General features: G+C 42.7%; 1 protein-coding gene across 1 annotated transcript; it reads right to left on the minus strand.

Annotated features, from left to right (window-relative positions):
• Positions 1 to 3875: 3875 nt before the first annotated feature.
• On the minus strand, positions 3876 to 24396 carry tmub1 (transmembrane and ubiquitin-like domain containing 1). Its single transcript, XM_041870736.1, has 3 exons — positions 24311 to 24396; positions 12504 to 13195; positions 3876 to 4954 (listed from the first exon to the last, which is right to left on the minus strand). The coding sequence occupies exons 2-3, from the start codon at positions 13148 to 13150 to the stop codon at positions 4603 to 4605; spliced, it is 999 nt and encodes a 332-aa protein (XP_041726670.1). The 5' UTR covers positions 13151 to 13195; positions 24311 to 24396; the 3' UTR covers positions 3876 to 4602.
• Positions 24397 to 24690: the final 294 nt, after the last annotated feature.

Here is a 24690-nt window from a genome sequence, read left to right on the forward strand (position 1 = left end):
TTGTCCTGTACCCTACCTGCCCTAAGCTCTCTCCTGGCCCCTTACACCAAGTCTGAATGTGTCCTGCTAGGTGACCTAAACTGGGACATGCTTAAACCACCTGACCAAGTCCTAAAGCAATGGGACTCCCTAAATCTTTCTCAGATTATTACCAATCCCACAAATGAATTACAAATTATGACTCCAAACACCCAGAAAAGGCAGCTCTCCTTGATGTTATCCTCACAAATAATCCTGATAGGTATCAGTCTGGTGTTTTCTGTAATGACCTTAGTGATCACTGTTTTACAGCCTATGTTCGTAATTGCTACTCAGTGAAACGACCTGTCCTGATTTGTCACAGACGCTTGCTAAAAACTTCAATGAGCAAGCCTTCCGTCATGACCTGGCCTCTGAAAATTGGTATAGAATCAGCTTGATCCCCTCTGTCGAAAACGCTTGGACCTTCTTTTTTAAATATTTTCAGTGGTATTGTTAACAAACACGTCCCCATAAAGAAAATGAGAATTAAAAACAGGTTCAGCCCCTGGTTCGACCGTGATCTGGCGGAGTTACTCCACCTCAAGAATTCCATTTGGTGAAAGGCTCGGCACACGCATACTCAGGCTGACTGGCTCTCGTTCAGGCAAATGAGAAATAAGTGCACTCCAGCTATCCAGAAGGCTAAAGCTAGTTACTTTAAGGAGCAGTTCTCTCTCTGTGGGTCTAACCCCAAGAAGTTCTGGAAAACGGTTAAAGACCTGGAGAATAACCCTCCTCCTCACAGCTGCCCATGTCCCTTAATGTTGATGATGTGGTTGCTACTGACAAGGAGCGCATGGCTGAGCTCTTTAATCACCACTTCATTGAGTAAGGATTCCTATTTGACACAGCCATGCCTCCTTGCCCGTCCAATATTTCCTCATCTCCCAGTCCTTCTAATGCGACTAGCCCGACGCTCCTCCCTCTTTTTCCCCTGCCCCGCTACAAAGTTTCTCCCTGCAGGCGGTCACGGAGTCCGAGGTGCTAAAGGAGCTCCTTAAACTTGACACCAAAAAAACATCTGGGTCAGATGGTTTAGACCCTTTCTTCTTTAAGGTTGCAGCCCCCATCATCAACAAGCCTGTCTCTGAACTTTTTAACCTGTCTCTCCTCTCTGGGGAGGTTCCCATTGCTTGGAAGGCAGCCACCGGTGTGATTACTACCTCTGAGGGTTTAGAGGTTGAGGTAGTCACCTCATACAAGTACTTGGGAGTATGGTTAGACAGTACACTGTCCTTCTCTCAGCACATATCCAAGCTGCAGGCTAAGGTTAAATCTAGACTTGGTTTTCTCTATTGCTCCTCTTTCACCCCAGCTGCCAAACTAACCCTGATTCAGATTACCATCCTACCCATGCTAGATTACGGAGATGTAATTTATAGATTGGCAGGTAAGGGTGCTCTCGAGCTGCTAGATGTTCTTTACCATTCAGCCATCAGATTTGCCACCAATGCTCCTTATAGGACACAACACTGCACTCTATACTCCTCTGTAAACTGGCCATCTCTGTATAGCTGTTGCAAGACCCACTGGTTGATTCTTATTTACAAAATCCTCTTAGGCCTCACTCCCCCCTATCTGAGATACCTACTGCAGCCCTCATCCTCCACATACAACACCCGTTCCTCCAGTCACATTCTGTTAAAGGTCCCCAAAGCACACACATCCCTCTATCGCTCCTCTTTCCAGTTTGCTGCAGCTAGCGACTGGAAGGAGCTGCAAAAAACACTCAAACTGGACAGTTTTATCTCCATCTCCTCATTCAAAGACTCAATCATGGACACTCTTACTAAAAGTTGTGGCTGCTTCGCGTGATGTATTGTTGTCTCTACCTTCTTGCTGTTGTCTGTGCCCATGTTTGTACCATGTTGTGCTGCTGCCATGTTGTGTTGCAACCTTGATGTGTTGTCGTGTGTTGCTGCCATGCTATGTTGTCTTAGGTCTCTCATTATGTAGTGTTGTGTTGTCTCTCTTGTTCTGATGTTTGTTTGGTCCTATATATATATATATATATATATATATATACATACTTTTTTTTAATCCCAGCCCCCGTCCCCGCAGGAGGCCTTTTGGTAGGCCGTCATTGTAAATAAGAATATGTTAACTGACTTGCCTAGTTAAATAAAGGTTAAATAAAAAATGACCAGCCTTTCAAAGGACTTCATGGCTACTGATGTGAGTGCTATGGGGCGGTAGTCATTTAGGCCAGTTACCTTCGCTTTCTTGGTCTGCTTGAAATATGTAGGTATTACAGACTCGGTCAGGGAGAGGTTGAAAATGTCAGTGAAGACACTTGCCAGTTGGTCCCCGTATGCTCTGAGTACACGTCCTGGTAATCCATCTGGAATGGACAGCGCTGTCCATTCTGCTGATACAGCGCATTGGAGATAGCCTACAGATTTCGCGCCAACCTATCACTTCAAAAGCACTCAATCAGCGGTCTCAGAGTCTCTGCATTTGAACCTTATGTTTATTGGGGTATAGCGTGACATGAGCAGAATTCAATATAATTCCAATGCAAGAACCCCCAAAAATGTTGCCCGCTCACCGATTTCTACTGGCTAAATGTCAGAGCAAAAACCAAGCCATGAGGTCGAATGAATTGTCTGTAGAGGTGCGAGACAGGATTGTGTCGAGGTACAGATCTGGGGAACGGTAAGAAAAAATGTCTGCAGCATTGAAGGTCCCCAAGAACACAGTGGCCTCCATCATTCTTAAATGGAAGAAGTTTGGAACCACCAAGACTCTACTTAGAGCTGGCCGACCAGCCAAACTGAACAATCGGGGGAGAAGGGCCTTGGTCAGGGAGGTGACCAAGAACCCGATGGTCACTCAACAGAGGAACTCTGGAGCTCTGTCAGATGGGAGAATCTTCCAGAAGGACAACCATCTCTGCAGCACTCCACAAATCAGGCCTTTATGGTAGAGTGGCCAGACAGAAGCCACTCCTCAGTAAAAAAAAAAACTGCCCGCTCGGAGTTTGCCAGAAGGCACCTAAAGACTCTCAGACCAGGAGAAACAAGATTCTCTGGTCTGATGAAACCAAGATTGAACTATTTGGCCTGAATGCCAAACGTCATGTCTGAAGGAAACCTGGCACCATCCCTACGGTGAAGACTCAAAGCTGTAATCGCTGCCAAAGGTGCTTCAACAAAGTACTGAGTAAAGTGTCTGAATACTTATGAAAATGTGATATTTCCGTTTTTAATTTTAATACATTTGCTAAAATCTCTAAAAATATTTTTTCTTTGTCATTATGGGGTATTGTGTGTAGATTGATGAGGGGAAAAAAACAATTTAATACACTTTAGAATAAGGCTGTTATGTAACAAAATGTGGAAAAAGTCAAGGGGTCTGAATACTTTCCGAGAGCACTAACTGCTGAGGCAGGATATTGAAAGGAGTGAAAGTTATCATTTTATGTGCTTGACTTCAGATTTTGCTTTTATTGACCTACTTTGCATTACAGAGGATATGGATTCATTGCTCTGAAGAGGCACTCAGTTGAGCACACTGGGCCCCCTCCTCTCCTGTAGAATTATTTGTTCTGAGAGAATAAACTTTAAACCGAGGCTGCCGATCTGACTTTTCTGGACCCTTCTTCCCGACAGCTTAAGGTCCCAAAGCTTCTGTGCATGTGCAAGATTCTCTACTTTACGCACAGTCTCTGCTCTACTCGTAGAGAACCTCCCATTTCTTTAATAAATTAATGGTTAATATTATTAATTTTTTATTGAAATTGAATTGAAGAACTTCAAGCCCAAAAACAATGACTGATGCAAACACAATGTTTCCTTGTCCATCATTTCAATATTGAAAACCTTTACAAAAGATGCACACACAAAAGCCAATAGTAAATAAAAGAATGATTTAATAGAATTTGAATCTTTTGCTTTCAAAAGCCATATTTTACACAAAAATTATGCTTTAAGTTCCAACATACATACATACATCACAACAGCAGTTGAACCTTCATCACTGCAGTGAGAAAGACTGCAGACAGGCAAACAGACAAATGGTCCTCTGGCCTAGTCCAAGTCCTGCCTCGAGTCAAAAGGGGGTAAGCCCCAAAAATAGACTCATCTACAGGCAAGCACCAACTAAACTGGAGGCGGTTGCATACCAGTATACATAAGAAAAAAACTAATATTAGGATAGGCACAATGAGAATCGCTATACATAAAAAACATGAAAAAACAAAAACATCATAGCACATCCATCTGTGTGAGATTTTTCTTTACTTGAATGGTGCATTTGGGGAAGGAAAGTGAAGGAAAGAGACAAAAACATAACAAAAAGCTTGTTTCACAGAGAATAGTGACCACGAAGGGAGGGGAGCTAAGTAAGGGTACATGTCAATAGTCTAAAATGGCCTCCTCATCTCCCCTTCATCTGCACTAATGTGAAAACACAATATGGTAGTCTAGAGGACACCTACTGAGTCAATAGCTGTCTGTCTAGTTATTCCACACCAGTGCAGATAAATAGAACGAGACAATCCGAAGCCACTTTGACTACTGCAAATTAACTAAGCTCATTAAGAACATCCGGGACGTGGCTTGTCCCAAAGGGAAACTCACCTCAGCGGCGATAAACCCCAAACGCCACAAAGCTAAAGAAAATGGTGATGCCCACCAGTGACGCTGTGGCGGGCGCGGTGAAGAACTGCCGGTACTGGATCTGGAAGTACCAGAGCACAGACAGCATGAGCACAAACAGGGGCACCATGAGGCTGCCCACGTTGAGGGCCACGTGGACCTGGTCGGCAGCCCGGGCCCCTGCTGGTGCTGCCCTGGTGGCGTGCTGGGAGATGTGGCAGTGCAAGACGCAGTTGTCAGCCAGGTTTAGCGAGGCCAGTGTCTGGCCGTCGTCCTGTAGCAGCTGGCCCTGGTAGATGAGGCGCACCTGGTGCTCTTGACCGGCGAAGTAGGTCCTGAAGTGGGGTTGGGGAGAAAGGACATGGGTTACATCAGAGCTAGGCTATGGAGTTTTCTGCTGGCCGCCATCAGTCTCATATTGTGGTTAACCTCTCATGAGTGGAGACCTCCGGGAAGACCACATGCAACATATGTGCACAACATCTGCCGAGAGTGGTCTCATCCCAGAGGATCTAGCAGGTGTAATGAACTATATGTTGGAACGTATGCTTTATTTGACGAGTTTATGTAAGAAATTGCATGACTGTTGGCCATTACAGAGTAGGAAGTCTCAAATAAGGCTTTTCAGTCAATCATATTTCATGGCTTTTGGAAAGGGCTCACAAAGCTTGTTTTTCCACTCACAGCTGTCCCCCCGTGTTTGTTATGAAGTTGACATCTCAATGAAGTAATACAGACCACACTGAAGTGTCCTGGGTTTTATTTGCGAGTTCTACAGTCCTGTAAAAAGATAGGGGGATGATTGCAACAGGCAATGTAACAACATCCATAATGTTTTTTTTAGGAAAAGTTTTTGTAAAACATTTTGAAACCAGAGCCCGGACTTAATCCCGATCGAACATCTCTGGAGACCTGAAAATAGCTGTGCAGCGACGCTCCCCATCCAACCTGACAGAGCTTGAGAGGATCTGCAGAGAAGAATGGGACAAACTCCCCAAATAAAGGTGTGCCAAGCTTGTAGCGTCATACCCAAGAAGACTCAAGGCTGTAATCGCTGCCAAAGGTGCTTCAACAAAGTACTGAGTAAATTTTTATTTTTTATTTTAATAAATTAGCAAAAATCCCCCTAAAACTTTTTGCTTTGTCATTATGGGTTATTGTGTGTAGATTGGTGAGGGAAAAAAACGATTTAATCAATTTTAGAATAAGGCTGTAACGTAACAAAATGAAGTAATACAGACCACACTGAAGTGTCCTGGGTTTTATTTGCGAGTTCTACAGTCCTATAAAAAGATAGGGGGATGATTGCAACAGGTAATGTAACAACATCCATAATGGTTTTTTAGGAAACAGTTTTGCAAAGAATCTTGAAACTTTCTCTGTAAAACTAACTTTCATCAAGGTTTTTATATGGTCTCCAATTGAATTGGCGGTATAGGCACATGTATATTGACTCATTTGCATATTTTATTGCAAATCTCAAGTTTGTGTCTACATTCAACTGATTAAGCTCAATTGGTAGAGCACGGCGCTTGTAACGCCAGGGTAGTGGGTTCGATCCCCGGGACCACCCATACATAAAAATGTATGCACACATGACTGTAAGTCGCTTTGGATAAAAGCGTCTGCTAAATGGCATATTATTATTATTTATTATTATTAATGTTAATTGTGATATACACTGATTGTACAAAACATTATGAACACCTGTCCTAACCATGAAAGACTGACCAGGTGAAAGCTATGATCCCTTATTGATGGCACTTGTTAAATCCACTTCAATCAGTGTAGATGAAGGGGAGGAGACATGTTAAGGAAGGATTTTAAAGCCTTGAGACAATTGAGACATGGATTGTGTATGTGTGCCATTCAGAGGGTGAATGGGCAAGACAAAATATTTAAGTGCCTTTGAATGGGGCATGGTAGGTGCCAGGCACACAGGTTTGTGTCAAGAACTGCAATGTTGCTGGGTTTTTCATGCTCAGCTGTTTCCCGTGTGTATCAAGAATGGTCCACCACTCAAATGACATCCAGCCAACTTGACACAACTGTGGTAAGCATTGGAGTCAACATGGACCAACATCCCTGTGGAACGCTTTTAGCACCTTGTAGAGTCCATGCTCCGATTAATTAAGGCTGTTCTGAGGGGAAAGGGGGGGTGCAACTCAATATTAGGAAGGTGTTCGTAATGTTTTGTACACTCAGTGTATGTAAAGAGTAAAAATGACCCTATTAGGGTGTGGTGCCTGGCCTTAGCCTACGCAGTGTATTATTCAGGCTACCTGTAATGATGTAATCCTAAAGTACTTTACCTTCTGCTGAAAAATGTTCAAGGTGACAAATGGTCCACCCACACAGACAGTGTGGTGAAGAAGGCGCAACAGCGCCTCTTCAACCTCAGGAAGCTGAAGAAATTTGGCTTGGCACCTAAAACCCTCTCAAACTTTTACAGACGCACAATTGAGAGTATCCTGTCGGGCTGTATCACCACCTGGTACGGGAACTGCACCGCCCACAACCGCAGGGCTCTCCAGAGGGTGGTGCGGTCTGCCCAACGCATCACCGGGGGCAAACTACCCGCCCTCCAAGACACATACAGCACCCGATGTCACAGGAAGGCCAAAAAGATAATTAAGTACAACAACCACCCGAGTCACGGCCTGTTCACCCCGCTATCATCCAGAAGGTGAGGTCAGTACAGGTGCATCAAAGCTGGAACCGAGAGACTGAAAAACAGCTTTTATCTCAAGGCCATCAGACTGTTAAACAGCCATCACTAGCACATGAGAGGCTGCTGCCTATATACCGATTAGAAATCACTGGCCACTTTAATAAATGGAACACTAGTCACTTTAATAATGTTTACATATCTTGCATTACTCATCTCATATGTATATACTGTATTCTATACTATTGTACTGTATCTTAGTCTATGCCGCTCTGACATTACTTGTGCATATATTTACATATTCCTAATTGCGTTGCTTTACTTAGATTTGTGTGTATTGGGTATATGTTGTGAAAGTGTTAGATATTACTTGTTAGATATACAGCACTGTCGGAGCTAGAAACACAAGCATTTCGCTACACCTGCAATAACATCTGCTAAACACATGTAAGTGACCAATACAATTAAATTTGATATACATTTTTAATACTTGAATGTCTATTTCAGACTCACTCACATCCATAACAAAGGGAATATCTTCCATAACAGTTGTTTCTCTCCAAGGTGATATTGGAAATTACAATATTTTCAAATGTATAATTTTTGTGTTCAGCAGAGCTTTCCTTTCGAAATGGCTATCAATGTTTTTACCCAAGCCTTACAAATTCAGACTTTTGCTAATATGTTCAATCTCCTCAAAAAGCTTGTCCATTCACATCCATAACGCCTATAATTTACTTTATTTCTCCAACATGCAAATATTTAGAAGAAACCAGTCAGTATCTGGTGTTACCACCATTTGCCTCATGCAGCACGACACATCTCCTTCGCATAGAGTTGATCAGGCTGATGATTGTGGCTTGTGGGATGTTGTCCCACTCCTCTTCAATGGCTGTGCGAAGTTGCTGGATATTGGCAGGAACTGGAACACTGTGTCGTATGTCGATCCAGAGCATCCCAAACATGCTCAATTGGTGACATATCTGGTGAGTATGCAGGCCATGGAAGAACTGGGAAAAGTTCAGCTTCCAGGAATTGTGTACAGATCCTTGCAACATGGGGCCGTGCATTATCATGCTGAAACATGAGGTGATGGCGGTGGAAGAATGGCACGACAATGGGCCTCAGGATCTCGTCACGGTATCTCTGTGCATTCAAATTTCCATTGATAATATGCAATTGCGTTCGTTGTCCGTAGCTTATGGCTGCCCATACCATAAACCCACCGCCACCATGGGGCACTCTGTTCACAACGTTGACATCAGCAAACCGCTCGCACTCACAACGCCATACTCGCTGTCTGCCATCTGCCCGGAACAGTTTAAACCGGGATTCATCCGTGAAGAGCACACTTCTCCAGCGTCCCAGCGGCCATCAAAGGTGAGCATTTTCCCACTGAAGTCGGTTTCGACGCCGAACTGCAGTCAGGTCAAGACCTTGGTGAGCACGCAGATTAGCTTCCCTGAGATGGTTTCTGACAGTTTGTGCAGAAATTATTTGGTTGTGCAAACCCAAATTCTCAGACGATCCCGCAGGTGAAGAAGCCGGATATGGAGGTCCTGGTCTGGCGTGGTTACAAGTGGTCTGTGGGGCCGGTTGGACGTACTGCCAAATTGTCTAAAACGATGTTGGAGGCAGCTTATGGTAGAGAAATTAAAATTAAATTATCTTGCAACAGCTCTGGTGGACATTCCGACAGTCAGCATACCAATTGCACGCTCCCTCAAAACTTGAGACTGTGGCATTGTGTTGTGTGTCAAAACTGCACATTTTAAAGTGGCCTTTAATTGTCTCCAGCACAAGGTGCACCTATGTAATGATCATGCTGTTTAATCAGCTGCTTGATTTGCCACACCTATCAGGTGGCTGGATTATATTGGCAAAGGAGAAATGCCCAGTAATGGATGTAAACAAATTTGTGCACAAAATTTGAGATAAATACACTTTTTGTGCATATGAAAAACTTCTGGGATCTTTTATTTCAGCTCATGAATACTTTACATGTTGCGTTTATACAATTGTTCAGTATAAATTCATGAGACATTTATAAGTTATATTCCTCAAGAACCAATGGCTACACTCCCCTACTTATTTATTTGCACAGTGACGCTATAACTTTAAATTTGGCTCTATACTCCAGCATTTTGTATTTGACATAAAATGTTTTATATCAGGTGATAGTACAGAATGTCACCTTTTATTTGAGGGTATTTTCATAACTATCTGATTTACTGTTTAAAAATGAAAGCACTATATATATCTAGTCTCCACATTTGAAGGTGTCATAAGTGTTTGGACAAATACACTTAGTGTATTAAATTTAGTCAAAAGTTTAGTATTTGATCCCATATTCTTAGCACACAATGATTACAAACTTGTTGGATGCATTTGCAGTTTGTTTTGGTTGTGTTTGGGATTATGTTGTGCCCAATAGAAATGAATTGTTAAGTAATCTATTGTCATTTTGGAGTTACTTTTATTGTAAATAAGAATATGTTTCTGAGCACTTATAAATTAATGTGGATTTTACCATGATTATGGATAATCATGAATGAATCGTGGATAATGATGAAACTCATTACAGACGCAGTTACAGATGCACAGAGATCATGCCCCCAAAACATAATTTTTCGTGAAGTATTATATTCATGCCTCAGTAACTTTCTATAGTAAAATACGGTCTGAGCTACAACACATGCAATTTATTTTTTATTTTTTTGTAGTATATGAGTTTTGGGATAATTTACATTTACAATGCATTCGGAAAGTATTCAAACCCCTTGACTTTTTCCACATTTTGTTACATTACAGCCTTATTTTAAAATGGATTAAATTGTTTCGGCCCCCCTCATCAATCTACACACAATAACCCATAATGACAAAGCAAAAACAGGTTTTTATAAATTTTTGCTAATTTATTAAAAACAAGAAACTGAAATATTACATTTACATAAGTATTCAGACCCTTTACTCAGTATTTTGTTGAAGCACCTTTGGCAGCGATTACAGCCTTGAGACTTCTTGGGTATGACGCTACAAGCTTGGTACACCTGTATTTGGGGAGTTTGTCCCATTCTTCTCTGCAGATCCTCTCAAGCCCTGTCAGGTTGGATGGGGAGCGTCGCGGCACAGCTATTTTCAGGACTCTCCAGAGATGTTAGATCGGGCTCAAGTCCGGGCTCTGGATGGGCCACTCAAGGACCTTCAGAGACTTGTCCCGATGTCACTCCTGCGTTGTCTTGGCTGTGTGCTTAGGGTCATTGGCCAGTCTGAGGTCTTGAGGGCTCTGGAGCAGGTTTTCTTCAAGTACTTTGCTCAATTTATGTTTCCCTCGATCCTGACTAGTCTCCCAGTCCCTGCCGCTGAAAAACATCCCCACAGCATGATGCTGCCACCACGCTTCACCGTAGGGATGGTGCCAGGTTTCCTCCAGACGTGACAATTGGCATTCAGGCCAAAGAGTTCAATCTTGGTTTCATCAGAACAGAGAATCTTGTTTCTCATGGTCTGAGAGTCCTTTAGGTGCCTTTTGGCAAACTCTAAGCAGGCTGTCGTGCCTTTTACTGAGGAGTGGCTTCCGTCCGGCCACTACCATAAAGGCCTGATTTGTGGAGTGCTGCAGAGATGGTTGTCCTTCTATAAGGTGGAGCTCTGTCAGAGTGACCATCGGGTTCTTGGTCACCTCCCTGACCAAGGCCCTTCTCCCCTGATGCTCAGTTTGGCCGGGCGGCCAGCTCTAGGAAGAGTCTTGGTGGTTCCAAACAGGTGTGTGCCTTTCCAAATCATGTCCAATCAATTGAACTCCAATCAAGTTTTAGAAACATCACAAGGATGATCAATGGAAACAGGATGCACCTGAGCTCAATTTAGATTTTCATAGCAAAGGGTCTGAATTCTTATGTAAATGTGATAACTGTTTTTTATTTTTTATTACATTTGTAAAAAGTTCTAAAAACCAGTTTTCGCTTTGTCATTATGGGGTAGTGTGTGTAGATTGATGACAAACATGTATTTAATCAATTTTAGAATAAGGCTGTAACATAACAACATGTGGAAAAAGGGGTCTGAATAGTATCAATTTCACAACCCTGTTTGTAAGCTTTCAAATGATATTAAACTAAATTGTTTCTCTTTTCAAGTGATGAAGACATGGACGTTTCATGGTAGGGTGGGGTATGCAGATGGGTAAACTTTTAGCACCTCTATCTCCTGAATATTTTAGCATTCAGGTCCAAAACGTTGCTTTCTGACCACTTCTACCAAGAACAAACATGTATGGAAGGTTTTTAGGGTGAGGTCAAAGAATGATTTAATTCATATAGAACGTCCCTTAGATTTACTAACCCTAAAAGATAAACAATGGTTTCCCACTTTGAAATACGCTACATAGTTAAGGGCACCACATTATAAATTGTACACCATCTTCAAATGAGACTCAGCAGTATCATGTTGCCACAAGCAGCAGTATTTGTATTTGGAAATACACTTTCATGTTTTGGATATTTTCAAATATACAGCTAAAAACAACTAGTCTTCTTCAAATAGATGTAGTTGTAAATGCCTGCCAATACTTTCTAAATGCATTTCAATACTCAATTAAATATAGGTCTATTTTCAAATAACCTAATCTAAATACTTTTTACTAATGTATTTGAAAGTAATTGAAATATAGTTCTATGAACGCAGGTCTGATTGATACACACCCACCCCTTCACCTCTGCCAGCCTCAATAGCGGTCGGCACCAGTGTGAATCTATGTAAACACACTACCCAAATATTAACCATAGGGATTATATTCAAACAATCTAACTACAACCCACAAATCCCTTGAGGGCTAGTTTCTGCCTAAGTATTTGGAAGACTATTAAGCCGATTCCCTTGATGCTATAAGTGAGCCTAAAAAGCATCCTGAAACACCTTGCCATGTGTGGCATCACCCCCAAGGTCTATAAGGAGACACAGAATGCTGTGAGATGGCTCTGCAAATTCATCTGTTGGGAATTAGTTTGCCTTGCACTTGGCTAAATCTGGTGAAATGCATTAAGTCCCTGCATAAAGGTTAAATAAAATACAAAATAGGAGAAGTTTATGTCTACTTGTATGGGTAAGCCGCCCTCTTAACTAGGAGACCAACCAAATGAATGTATGTCTCAGTGTTGATATGAATGAATAGGCTAAATTCAATAGATAGATACAAACCTCAAAAGAATAGGTACCTTTTGATGTAACCAATGGTGTCCTCAGGCTTGACCTGGGCCATCCTCTCTGTGTCGTTGAGGAACTTAAGACGCAAGACCATGTTCCTCTCGGCAGCGTCAGCAGTATCCACATCTGGGGAGTGGCTGTCACTTGAGGCACTGTCTAGTGGACTCGGGGTGGGGAAAGAAGGGGAAGGAGAGGGGCCGGCTCCAACCTGGCCATCTCCAACCCGCTCTCGGTGTCTCAGACCATCCCTCCTGAAGCCCAACCCCTCTTCTTCCAGAAGGCTGCTCTCTCCACCTGCCCCCTCTACTCCTCTTTCTCCACACCCCTCAGGTATCCGTCCTCCCGCCTCTGCCTTACCTTCCTCCCCCAAAGGTGGAGTCAGGCTGTCCAGAGTGGTTGTGGTAGGTGGCAACTCCGGACTGTCGCTGTCATTGGTGGTGACGTTATTGGGAGCTGGGTGCTGGTCAGAGGGGGCGGTCCGGAGCTGGAGGGAGGCAGAGACTGAAGAGGAGGCGGCGGCTGTAGGGGGTGTGGTGAAGAGGTGTTCGGGGGGCTCAGACGTGTGCGTGGAGGCCCAGGCAATCACCAGTACCAGCAGCAGGAGGACCGCCCCAAAGAGCAGGGTGACCTCGTCCCCCACCCCCTCGATTAGAGCCATACCCGGGCCGGGGGTCCCACACTAAGGCAAGGTTTGACTAGGCACCTAAAACAAAGGGGGAGGGAGGAAAATGATTAGTTGGGGCTCAGTCTAACACATACTATAATGGTTTGCCTAGCCAGAGCTTAGTCAAATATGACATTGATGTAGGCAACATTCTGAGGTGTTCAGTTCTTACGGCACATAGTCTACTCAATTATGGATTGTTACAATCATAAATAAAACCCCTATTGTTTCAAAACAGAAATTGCACTATTCACCACGTTTCTCCATGACATCAGAAAAATAGAAGCATCTAAGATAGATTGGTCTGACTGCGGACTGCTCATGGGCGTTCCTTGCTACAGAAGGTGTTCCTTGCCAAGAGGAAGTTGAATTGAGTTCTTGAGCTGCAATGATTGGGGGGCTCTTGGCCACAGAGACAATATTTTGCTTTTTTAAAGCAATTATACAATTTTTGTCTTGTGACTGAGATACAACATATCAGCTTTAAAGCTAATTTCCTGCAATTCTTTTTCATTTTGCCATGGCTTATCCCGTGTTCTTACGGTATCTGAGTGACTCAAACGTTATAACAAAATCAATGGGGGCCACATGCCACAACATTTTTTACATTTTAGATTCTCTCCAACTGTCCAGTTTTTAATTTAGGTGACTGTTAGTTCTCAAAGATGATCTTATATAAAAATATATTGCTCCATTATCTTTTCTACATACTTTATATCTGTTTTTAGTCATTTAAGTTTACACTGACAATGTTTTACCATCGGTATCTAGATTGTCATGCCAACCTTGTGCCATCCCGGGCCATCCCAACTGACAGGTGTACCATATCAAGAAGCTGATTAAACAGCATGATCATTACACAGGTGAACCTTGTGCAGGGGACAATAAAATGTGCAGTTTTGTCACAACACAATGCCACAGATGTCTCAAGTTTTGAGGGAGTGTGCAATTGGCATGCTGACTGCAGGAATGTCCACCAGAGCTGTTGCCAGATAATTTAATGTTCATTTCTCTACCATAAGCCACCTCAGTCTTTTTAGAGAATTTGGCAGTACATCCAACCGGCCTGACAACCGCAGACCATGTGTATAGCGTCGTGTGGGCGAGCGGTTTTCTGATGTCAACATTGTGAACAGAGTGCCCCATGGTGGCGGTGTGGTTATGGTATGGGCAGGCAGAAGCTACGGACAACGAACACAATTGCATTTTATTGATTGCTAATTTCAATGCACAAAAATACCGTTACGAGATCCTGAGGCCCATTTTTTTAAAGGTATCTGTGACCAACAGATGCATATCTGTATTCCCAGTCATGTGAAATCCATAGATTAGGGCCTAATTTATTTATTTCAATTGACTGATTTCCTCATATGAACTGTAACTCAGTAAAATCTTTGAAATTGTTGCATGTTGCGTTCATATTTTTGTTCAGAATAATTATGGTGAGCTCTTCAGAGTTCAGACATGTAACCATGCTGATGCTAGTGGTCATGAAAAGGAACGCATCATCAGTATTCCTTTTAGCTATGGGTAACCCAGTGTTCCTATATTGTGTCAGATATATGGAGGGTTGAATGGACCACTGGACTATAGAGAAACAAGGGCCTATACAAGACCAACTACAGAAATGAGACCAAATCTATCTGTGAAAGCACTACGCAAGATCCACTGGTCCATGCTCACCCGGAGGCTCTCTACTTACAACACCAAATCTGAAACATGTAACCTTGTTGTTATTCTACCAAAATAACAATCATGGAAGTGTCTTGAGTTAATCCATGATTCTTATTAAGCTTTATAAGGGAATGACATGGGCAAGCCTACCTGTTATTTACACAAGGCATTCATGATCATTTTCACAGAAAAGTATTGCTGCCTGATTGTTTAACCCTATCAGTCCCGAGACCCCAGCAAAAATCGGCTTTTCATTTATCTGAATGTCCAGCCCTTATATTTAGCCTTACAATTAAGAGTTTTACCATTTTATTTTCAGGACCAGGGCTACAAGTAGAACTCAAAACAATTTGACGTAAACAGTTATTAAAAAATAAGGTCCCCCAAAGCAAAAACCAGATAAAAATGAATTTATATGATTGCTGTAAGTACAGAAATTGTTTGCTCAGTGGAAAATTAATATCCAACTAGTCAGTAACAACTGTGTGGAGTTCGGAGTTTGTGACAGCAACTATATGAGCTTATTACAGTATTACAGACACTATCTCCTGGAATTTCCAATTATCTTCTATGTAGATGAACCCCTTACCTTCTAATGACTCTTTTGTAGCTTGTGAGCATCATAGAGCAAAACATGTTACACATGCGTGTTTGTGAGAGCTTTTCATGAATAGCTTTAAATAATTTGTAGCTCAAGCCATTTACTCTACAGAAAATTGTGTAAAAAAAGACACGGCCCGAATAAATTATGATTGACGAATAATTTTGAAGGTAAGCAGAAGTCAGGGTTTCCCAAACTCGATCCTGGGGACCCCAAAGGGTGTATGTTTTTGCCCTAGCACTACACAGCTGTTTCAAATAATCAAAGCTTAATGATGAGTTGATTATTTTAATCAGCTGTGTAGTGCTAGGACAAAAAACAAAATGTGCACCCACGCGGGGGGCCCCAGGACCGAGTTTGGTAAACACTGATGTAAGAATAAAGCTCCACTCCACAATGCCAAATGCTTGCAAAATCACTTTTTTCAACTATAATGTTTCTTTCCAGGACAATGATTGATACCAACGGATGCAGAAGAAATTGAAGAATCCAATGTTAAAGTATTTTTCCCTAGTTGTGTAAAGCACTTTAAAGTACTACTTAAGTAGTTATTTTGGGTATATGTACTATGTATATTTTGACAACTTATACTTTACACGTTTACTTTTGATACTGAAGTATATTTTAGCAATTACATTTGATACTTAAGTATATTTAAAACCAAATACTTTTAGACTTTTACTCAAGTAGTATTTTACTGGGTGACTTTTACTTGATTCATTTTCTATTAAGGTATCTTTACTTTTACTCAAGTATGACAATTGGGTACTTTTTCCACCAATGTTTTCACTTAAGTACGTTAAACCACTGGTTGTCTATTTGTTGTTGCCTTGATGTTCTTCTTGTCTTCTTACTGTACTTCTAGACTACGTTTTATTTTATTTAGCGCCACACTTGCCAAGCCATCATTGTAAATTAGAATTTGTTCTTAACTGACCTGACTGGTTTAAAAAAAAGCCGCAATTATGCGTACTTGTCTTGTACATTCAAACAACAGTCATGACAACTGTGGGGTCAAAAGTCCTGCTATGTGGTGTGATGCGCTGACCAACTGGCAAGTGTCTTCACTGACATTTTCAACCTGTCCCTGACTGTCTGTAATCCCAACACGTTTCAAGCAGACCACCATAGTCCCTGTGCCCAAGAACACTAAGGGTAACCTGCCTAAATGACTACCGACCCGTAGCACTCACGTCTGTAGCCATGAAGTGCTTTGAAAGGCTGGTCATGGCTCACAACACCATTATCCCAGAAACCCTAGACCCACTCCAATTTGCATACCACCCCAACAGATCCACAGATGATGCAATCTCTATTGCACTCCACACTGCCCTTTCCCACCTTGACAAAAGGAACACCAATGTGAGAATGCTATTGATTGACTACAACTCAGCGTTCAACACCATAGTGCCCTCAAAGCTCATCACTAAGCTAAGGACCCTCTGCAACTGGTTCCTGGAATTCCTGACAGGCAGCCCCCAGGTAGTAAGGGTATGTAACAACATATCTGCTACGCTGATCCTCAACACGGGGGCCCCTCAAGGGTGCGTGCTCTGTCCACTCCTGTACTCCCTGTTCACCCATGACTGCATGGCCAGGCACAACTCCAACACCATCATTAAGTTTGCCGACGACACAACAGTGGTAGGCCTGATCACCGACAACGATGAGACAGCCTATAGGGAGGAGGTCAGAGACCTGGCCATGTGGTGCCAGGATAACAACCTCTCCCTCAACGTGATCAAGACAAAGGAGATGATTGTGGACTACAGGAAAAAGAGGACTGAGCATGCCCTCATTCCCATCAACGGGGCTGTAGTGGAGCAGGTTGAGAGCTTCAAGTTCCTTGGTGTCCACATCACCAACAAACTATCATGGTCCAAACACACCAAGACAATTGTGAAGAGGGCACGACAAAGCCTTATCCCCGTCAGGAGACTGAAAAGATTTGGCATGGGTCCTCAGATCCTCAAAATGTTATACAGCTGCACCATCGAGAGCATCCTGACTAGTTGCATCACTGCCTGGTATGGCAACTGCTCGGCCTCCGACCGCAAGGCACTACAGAGGGTAGTGCGTACGGCCCAGTACATCACAGGGGTCAAGCTTCCTACCATCCAGGACCTTTATACCAGGCAGTGTCAGAGGAAGGCCAAAGAAATTGTCAAAGACTCCAGCCACCATAGTCATAGACTGTTCTCTCTGCTACCACACGGCAAGCGGTAACGGAGCGCCAAGTCTAGGTCCAAAAGGCTTCTTAACAGCTTCTACCCCCAAGCCATAAGACTCCTGAACAGCTACCCAAATGGCTACACCCAACCCCCTCTTTTACGCTACTGCTCCTCTCTGTTTATTATCCATGCGTAGTCACTTTAACTCTACCTACATGCACATACACTACCAGTCAAAGGTTTGGACACACCTACTCATTCCAAAGTTCTTCATTAATTTGACTATTTTCTACATTGTAGAATAATAGTGAAGACATTAAAACTATGAAATAACACGTATGGAATCATGTAGTAACCCCAAAAGTGTTAAACAAATCAAAATATATTATATATATATATTTTTTTCTCTTCTTCTATTTCACCTTTATTTAACCATGTAAGCCAGTTGAGAACAAGTTCTCATTTACAACTGCGACCTGGCCAAGATAAAGCAAAGCAGTGCGATGAAAACAACAACACAGAGTTACATATGGAATAAACAAAAACAAAATGTACAGTCAATAACACAACAGAAAATCTATATACAGTGTGTGCTAATGTAGTAAGTTATGGAGGTAAGGCAATAAATAGGCCATAGTGCAAAATAATTACAATTGAGTATTAACACTGGAATGATAGATGTGCAGAAGATGATGTGCAAATAGAGATACTGGGGTGCAAATGAGCAAAATAAATAACGTAAATAACAATATGGGGATGAGGTAGTTGGGTGGGCTAATTACAGATGGGCTGTGTACAGGTGCAGTGATCGGTAAGCTGCTCTGACAACTGATGCTTAAAGTTAGTGAGGGAGATAAGTGTCTCCAGCTTCAGAGATGTTTGCAGTTCGTTCCAGTCATTTGCAGCAGAGAACTGGAAGGAATGGCGGCCAAAGGAGGTGTTGGCTTTGGGGATGACCAGTGAGATATACCTGCTGGAACGCATACTACGGGTGGGTGTCGCTATGGTGACCAATTATCTAAGATAAGGCGGGGATTTGACTAGAAGTGTTTTATAGATGACCTGGAGCCAGTGGGTTTGGCAACGAATATGTAGTGAGGGCCAGCCAACGAGAGCGTACAGGTCACAGTGGTGGGTAGTATATGGGGCTTTGGTGACAAAACGGATGGCACTGTGATAGACTACATCCAATTTGCTGAGTAGGGTGTTGGATGCTATTTTGTAAATGACATCGCCGAAGTCAAGGATCGGTAGGATATTCAGTTTTACGAGGGCATGTTTAGCAGCAGGAGTGAAGGAGGCTTTGTTGCGAAAAAGGAAGCTGATTCTAGATTTAACTTTGAATTGGAGATGCTTAATGTGAGTCTGGAAGGAGAGTTTACGGTCTAACCAGACACCTAGGTATTTGTAGTTGTCCACATATTCTAAGTCAGACCCGCCGAGAGTAGTGATTCTAGTCGGGCGGGCGGGTGCAAGCAGCATTCGATTGAAGAGCATGCATTTAGTTTTACTAGCGTTTAAGAGCATTTGGGGGCCACGGAAGGAGTGTTGTATGGCATTGAAGCTCGTTTGGAGGTTTGTTAACACAGTGTCCAATGAAGGGCCAGATGTATACAAAATGGTGTCGTCCGCGTAGAGGTGGATCTGAGAGTCACCAGCAGCAAGAGCGACATCATTGATATACACAGAGAATAGAGTCGGCCCGAGAATTGAACCCTGTGGCACCCCCATAGAGACTGCCAGAGGTCCAGACAACAGGCCCTCCGATTTGACACATTGAACTCTATCTGAGAAGTAGTTGGTGAACCAGGCGAGGCAGTCATTTGAGAAACCAAGGCTAATTAGTCTGCCAATAAGAATGCGGTGGTTGACAGAGTCAAAAGCCTTGGCCAGGTCGATGAAGACGGCTGCACAGTACTGTCTTTTATCGATTACGGTTATTATATCGTTTAGGACCTTGAGCGTGGCTGAGGTGCACCCATGACCAGCTCGGAATCCAGATTGCATAGCGGAGAAGGTACAGTGGGATTCGAAATGGTCGGTGATCTGTTTGTTAACTTGGCTTTCAAATACTTTCGAAAGGCAGGGCAGGATGGATATAGGTCTGTAACAGTTTGGATCTAGAGTGTCACCCCCTTTGAAGAGGGGGATGACCGCGGCAGTGTTTCCTAGCCTCAGTGCAGTGGGTAGTTGGGAGGAGGTGCTCTTATTCTCCATGGATATTACAGTGTCCCAAAACTTTTTGGAGTTAGTGCTACAGGATGCAAATTTCTGTTTAAAATAGCTAGCCTTTGCTTTCTCAACTGATTGTGTATATTGGTTCCTGACTTCCCTGAAAAGTTGCATATCGCGTGGCTGTTCGATGCTAATGCAGTACGCCAAAGGATGTTTTTGTGCTGGTCAAGGGCAGTCAAGTCTGGGGGTGAACCAGGGGCTATATCTGTTCTTAGTTCTGAATTTTTTTGAATGGGGCATGCTTATTTAAGATGGAGAGGAAAGCACTTTTGAAGAACATCCAGGCATCCTCTACTGATGGAATGAGGTCAATATCCATCCAGGATACCCGGGCCAGGTCAATTAGAAAGTCCTGCTCGCTGAAGTGTTTTAGGGAGCGTTTGACAGTGATGAGGGGTGGTCGTTAAACTGCGGACCCATTACGGACGCAGGCAATGAGGCAGTGATCTCTGAGATCCTGGTTGAAGACAGCGGAGGTGTATTTAGAGGGTATATTAGTCAGGATTATATCTATGAGGGTGCCCATGTTTACGGATTTAGGGTTGTACCTGGTAGGTTCCTTGATAATTTGTGTGAGATTGAGGGCATCTAGTTTAGACTGTAGGACGGCCGGGATGTTAAGCATATCCCAGTTTAGGTCACCAAGCAGTACGAACTCTGAGGATAGATGGGGGGCAAGCAATTCACATATGGTGTCCAGGGCACAACTGGGGCTGAGGGGGGTCTGTAGCAAGCGGCAACAGTGAGAGACTTATTTCTGGAAAGGTGGATTTTTAGAAGTAGAAGCTCAAACTGTTTGGGCACAGACCTGGATAGTATGATAGAGCTCTGCAGGCTCTCTCTACAGTAGATTGCAACTCCGCCCCCTTTGGCAGTTCTATCTAGACGGAAAATGTTGTAGTTCGGAATGGACATTTCTGAATTTTTGGTGGACTACCTAAGCCAAGATTCAGACACTGCTAGAACATCAGGGATGGCAGAATGTGCTAACACAGTGAATAACTCAAATTTGGGGAGGAGACTTCTGATGTTAACATGCAAGAAACCAAGGCTTTTACGGTTACAGAAGTCAACAAATGATAGCGCCTGGGGGGTAGGAGTGATACTGGGGGCTGCAGGGCCTGGGTTAACCTCTACATCACCAGAGGAACAGAGGAGGAATAGAATAGGGATACGGCTAAAGGCTTTAAGAACTGGTCTTCTAGTGCTTTGGGTACAGAGAAAGGGGGCAGATTTCCAGGCGTTGTAGAATAGATTCAGGGCATTATGTACAGACAAGGATCTGGAAGGATATGAGTACAGTGGAGGTACACCTAAGCATTAGGTAACTATGAAAGAGTTAGCATCACTGGAGGTACCGATTGAGCCGGTCTCCGCGTGTATGGGGGGTGGGACAAAGGAGCACTCTGAGGCTGGTTGAGCTTAACTTGGGGCTCTACAGTGAAATTGTATAATAAGAACTAACCCAAACAGCAATAGGCTAGGCATATTGACATGGGAGAGAGGCATAACGCAATCACAGGTGTTATTCGAGAGGGCTAAGACAACAACTGGTATTGGCGACGAAAGTTTGGGCTGAGGCTAAACAGATAAACAGGATGGGGTACCGTGTAAAGGAACAGTCCAGCAGGCATTAGCTGTGTAGCTGAGTGATCATAAGGTCCAGTGAACAGCACTAAGTAAGTCCGGGAGCAGATCGTAGGCTGCTAAAGCACAGGCGAGCAGGAGGCACGGCTGTTGATTAGCCAACAATAACATTCGATCGCTAGTTGCGATGGTCCGGTGATAGGGTCCAGTGGTTCAGTGATTCCGGCAGAAAATCCGATATGCTCTGGGTCGATAGTACGCTGTGCAGACTGGCCGATAATTGTCCAGGCTAGAGCTGGCTGGTAGGTAGCGCAGGCCACAGACAGTGGTGAAGACCGCTAACGGTGGCTAATAGCAAGTAGCTAGTTAGCTGGCTAGTTTCAGCCGTAGGTTCTTGATAAAAATAAAGAAATAATAGAATCCATTCCACATTGGGTGAGGCGGGTTGCAGGAAAGTATATTTAGTTAAAGGATGGAAAGTGAGATAGAGAAATATATACGAATATTTTTTTTATTTTTTTTAATGGCTATTTACACGAGGACACAACACACGACCGCACTACTACGCCATCTTGGAAAAACACTATTTGAGATTCTTCAAATAGCCACCCTTTGCCTTGATGACAGCTTTGCACATGCTTGACATTCTTTCAACCAGCTTTATGAGGTAATCACCTGGAATGCATTTAAATTAACAGGTGTGCCTTCTTAAAAGTTAATTTGTTGAATTTCTTTCCTTCTTAATGCGTTTGAGCCAATCAGTTGTGTTGTGACAAGGTAGGGGTGGTATACAGAAGATAGCCCTATTTGGTAAAAGACCAAGTCCATATTATGGCAAGAACAGCTCAAATTAGCAAAGAGAAACATCAGTCCATCATTACTCTAAGACATTAAGGTCAGTCAAGCCGGAACATTTCAAGAACTTTGAACGTTTCTTCAAGTGCAGTCGCAAAAACCATCAAGCGCTATGATGAAACTGGCTCTCATGAAGACCGCCACAGGAATAGAAGACCCAGAGTTACCTCTGCTGCAGAGGATAAGTTCATTAGAGTTACCAGCCTCAGAAATTGCAGCCCAAATAAATGCTTCACAGAGTTCAAGTAACAGACACATCTAAACATCAACTGTTCAGAGGGGACTGTGTGAATCAGGCCTTTATGGTCAAATTGCTGCAAAGAAACCACTACTAAAGGACACCAATAAGAATAAGAGACCTGCTTGGGCCAAGAAACACGAGTAATGGACATTAGACCGGTGGAAATTTGTCCTTTGGTCTGGAGTCCAAATTTGTGATTTTTGGTTCCAACCGCTGTGTCTTTGTGAGACGTGTGTGGGTGAACGGATGATCTCCGCATGTGTAGTTCCCACCGTAAAGCATGGAGGAGGAGGTGTTATGGTGTGGGGGTGCTTTGCTGGTGACACTGTCTGTGATTTATTTAGAATTCAAGGCACACTTAACCAGCATGGCTACCACAGCATTCTTCAGCGATACGCCATCCCATCTGGTTTGGGCTTACTGGGACTATCATTTGTTTTTCAACAGGACAATGACCAAACACACCTCCAGGCTGTGTAAGGGCTATTTTACCAAGAAGGAGAGTGATGGAGTACTGCATCAGATGACCTGGCCTCCACAATCCCCCGACCTCAACACAGTTGAGATGGTTTGGGATGAGTCAGATGGCAGAGTGAAGGAAAAGCAGCCAACAAGTGCTCAGCATATGTGGGAACTCCTTCAAGACTGTTGGAAAAGCATTCCATGTGAAGCTGGTTGAGAGAATGCCAAGAGTGTGCAAAGCTGTCATCAAGGCAAAGGGTGGCTATTTGAAGAATCTCAAATATAAAACATATTTTGATTTGTTTAATACTTTTGTTTACTACATGATTCCATATGTGTTATTTCATAGTTTTGATGTCTTCACTATTATTCTACAATGTAAAATTTTTTAAAAATAAAGAAAAACCCTTGAATGAGTTGGTGTCCAAACTTTTGACTGGTAGTGTATTACCTCGGCTAACCTGTGCTCCCGCACACTGACTCCTGACTCTGTACCGGTACCCCATTGGCTATAGCCTCGCTACTGTTATTTTACTGCTAATCTTTAGTTATTTTTAAGTTATCTATTTTTTACTTAACACTTATTTTTCTTAAAACTGCATTGTTGGTTAAGGGCTTGTAAGTAAGCATTTCATCGTAAGGTCTACACCTGTTCTATTCGGTGCATGTGACAAATACAATTTGATTTGAAAATGTGATTTGATCGGTCTCTGTGTTATCCTGAACCTAACGATAGGCTATAGCCTATTTATTTGTCAATATTTATTGGGAACAAATAAAGTAGTTAACTCACCTAAGATCAATTCTGCATTAGTAACTACCACCAATTAGTTAGCTAGTTGTAGGGAACAAGGTCTTGACTACACACCTTGACTAACGCTAACATACACTAACAAACTAACACAAAACAACTAGCTAACTTAGCTATCTATCTAACGTTAGTTTGCTAACAAGCCAGGCCTAACGTTAGTTAGTTACCTAGCTACGTACGTTCACAAGTTCCTTAACCACTGGCTCTACTAGTATAACAATTGGTTAACTTTAACTTATCTCTTGTGAAATAACTTAGCTAGCTAGTTAGCTACCTGCTGGCGACGACAGTGTGTAACGAGTACAGTAGCTTGTTACAATAATAGCTCGCTAGCTAGTTACCTAGGCTAGCAAGCATTCGACTAGCAGGTAGCCATTCGTTAAAAATCCCAACATTTCAAGCCATACTAGCTAGCTAACAATTAACTCAAGCGGTTTTAACGGCAAAAAAAGATTAGTCAACCAAACTAACGACTATTGTTAAGTTACTACTAAAATATATGCGTAGTAGAACTTACTGTTAACATTTGAAATAGCATCATTGTAGCTAACTGGCTAAATCATTATCCGATTTACTGTGCACTTCCTTACACCAGCATTTCGTCAGCAACATTAAAAAGGTACTTCCGGGTCACGACATTTCTAAAGTTTTCAAAATAAAAGTTCAACTTGTAATAGTAGAACGTGTCATTAACCTTTATTGTATCACGATATACTGTATATACAAAATAATTTCCAAAGTTAAATAAATGCCCCCAATGTAATACGCCTTTAAATTACATATTGGCTTAAAGAGAGAAAAAAAAGTATTATGTGCCAATGTAAAAGTGGGGTTGGGAATACTCAGTAGGGTCTGTAGAATCTATACTGAACATAAATATAAATGCAACAATTTCAA

The sequence above is a fragment of the Coregonus clupeaformis genome, chromosome 18 (assembly GCF_020615455.1).
Source record: "Coregonus clupeaformis isolate EN_2021a chromosome 18, ASM2061545v1, whole genome shotgun sequence".
Lineage (NCBI taxonomy): Eukaryota > Metazoa > Chordata > Actinopteri > Salmoniformes > Salmonidae > Coregonus > Coregonus clupeaformis.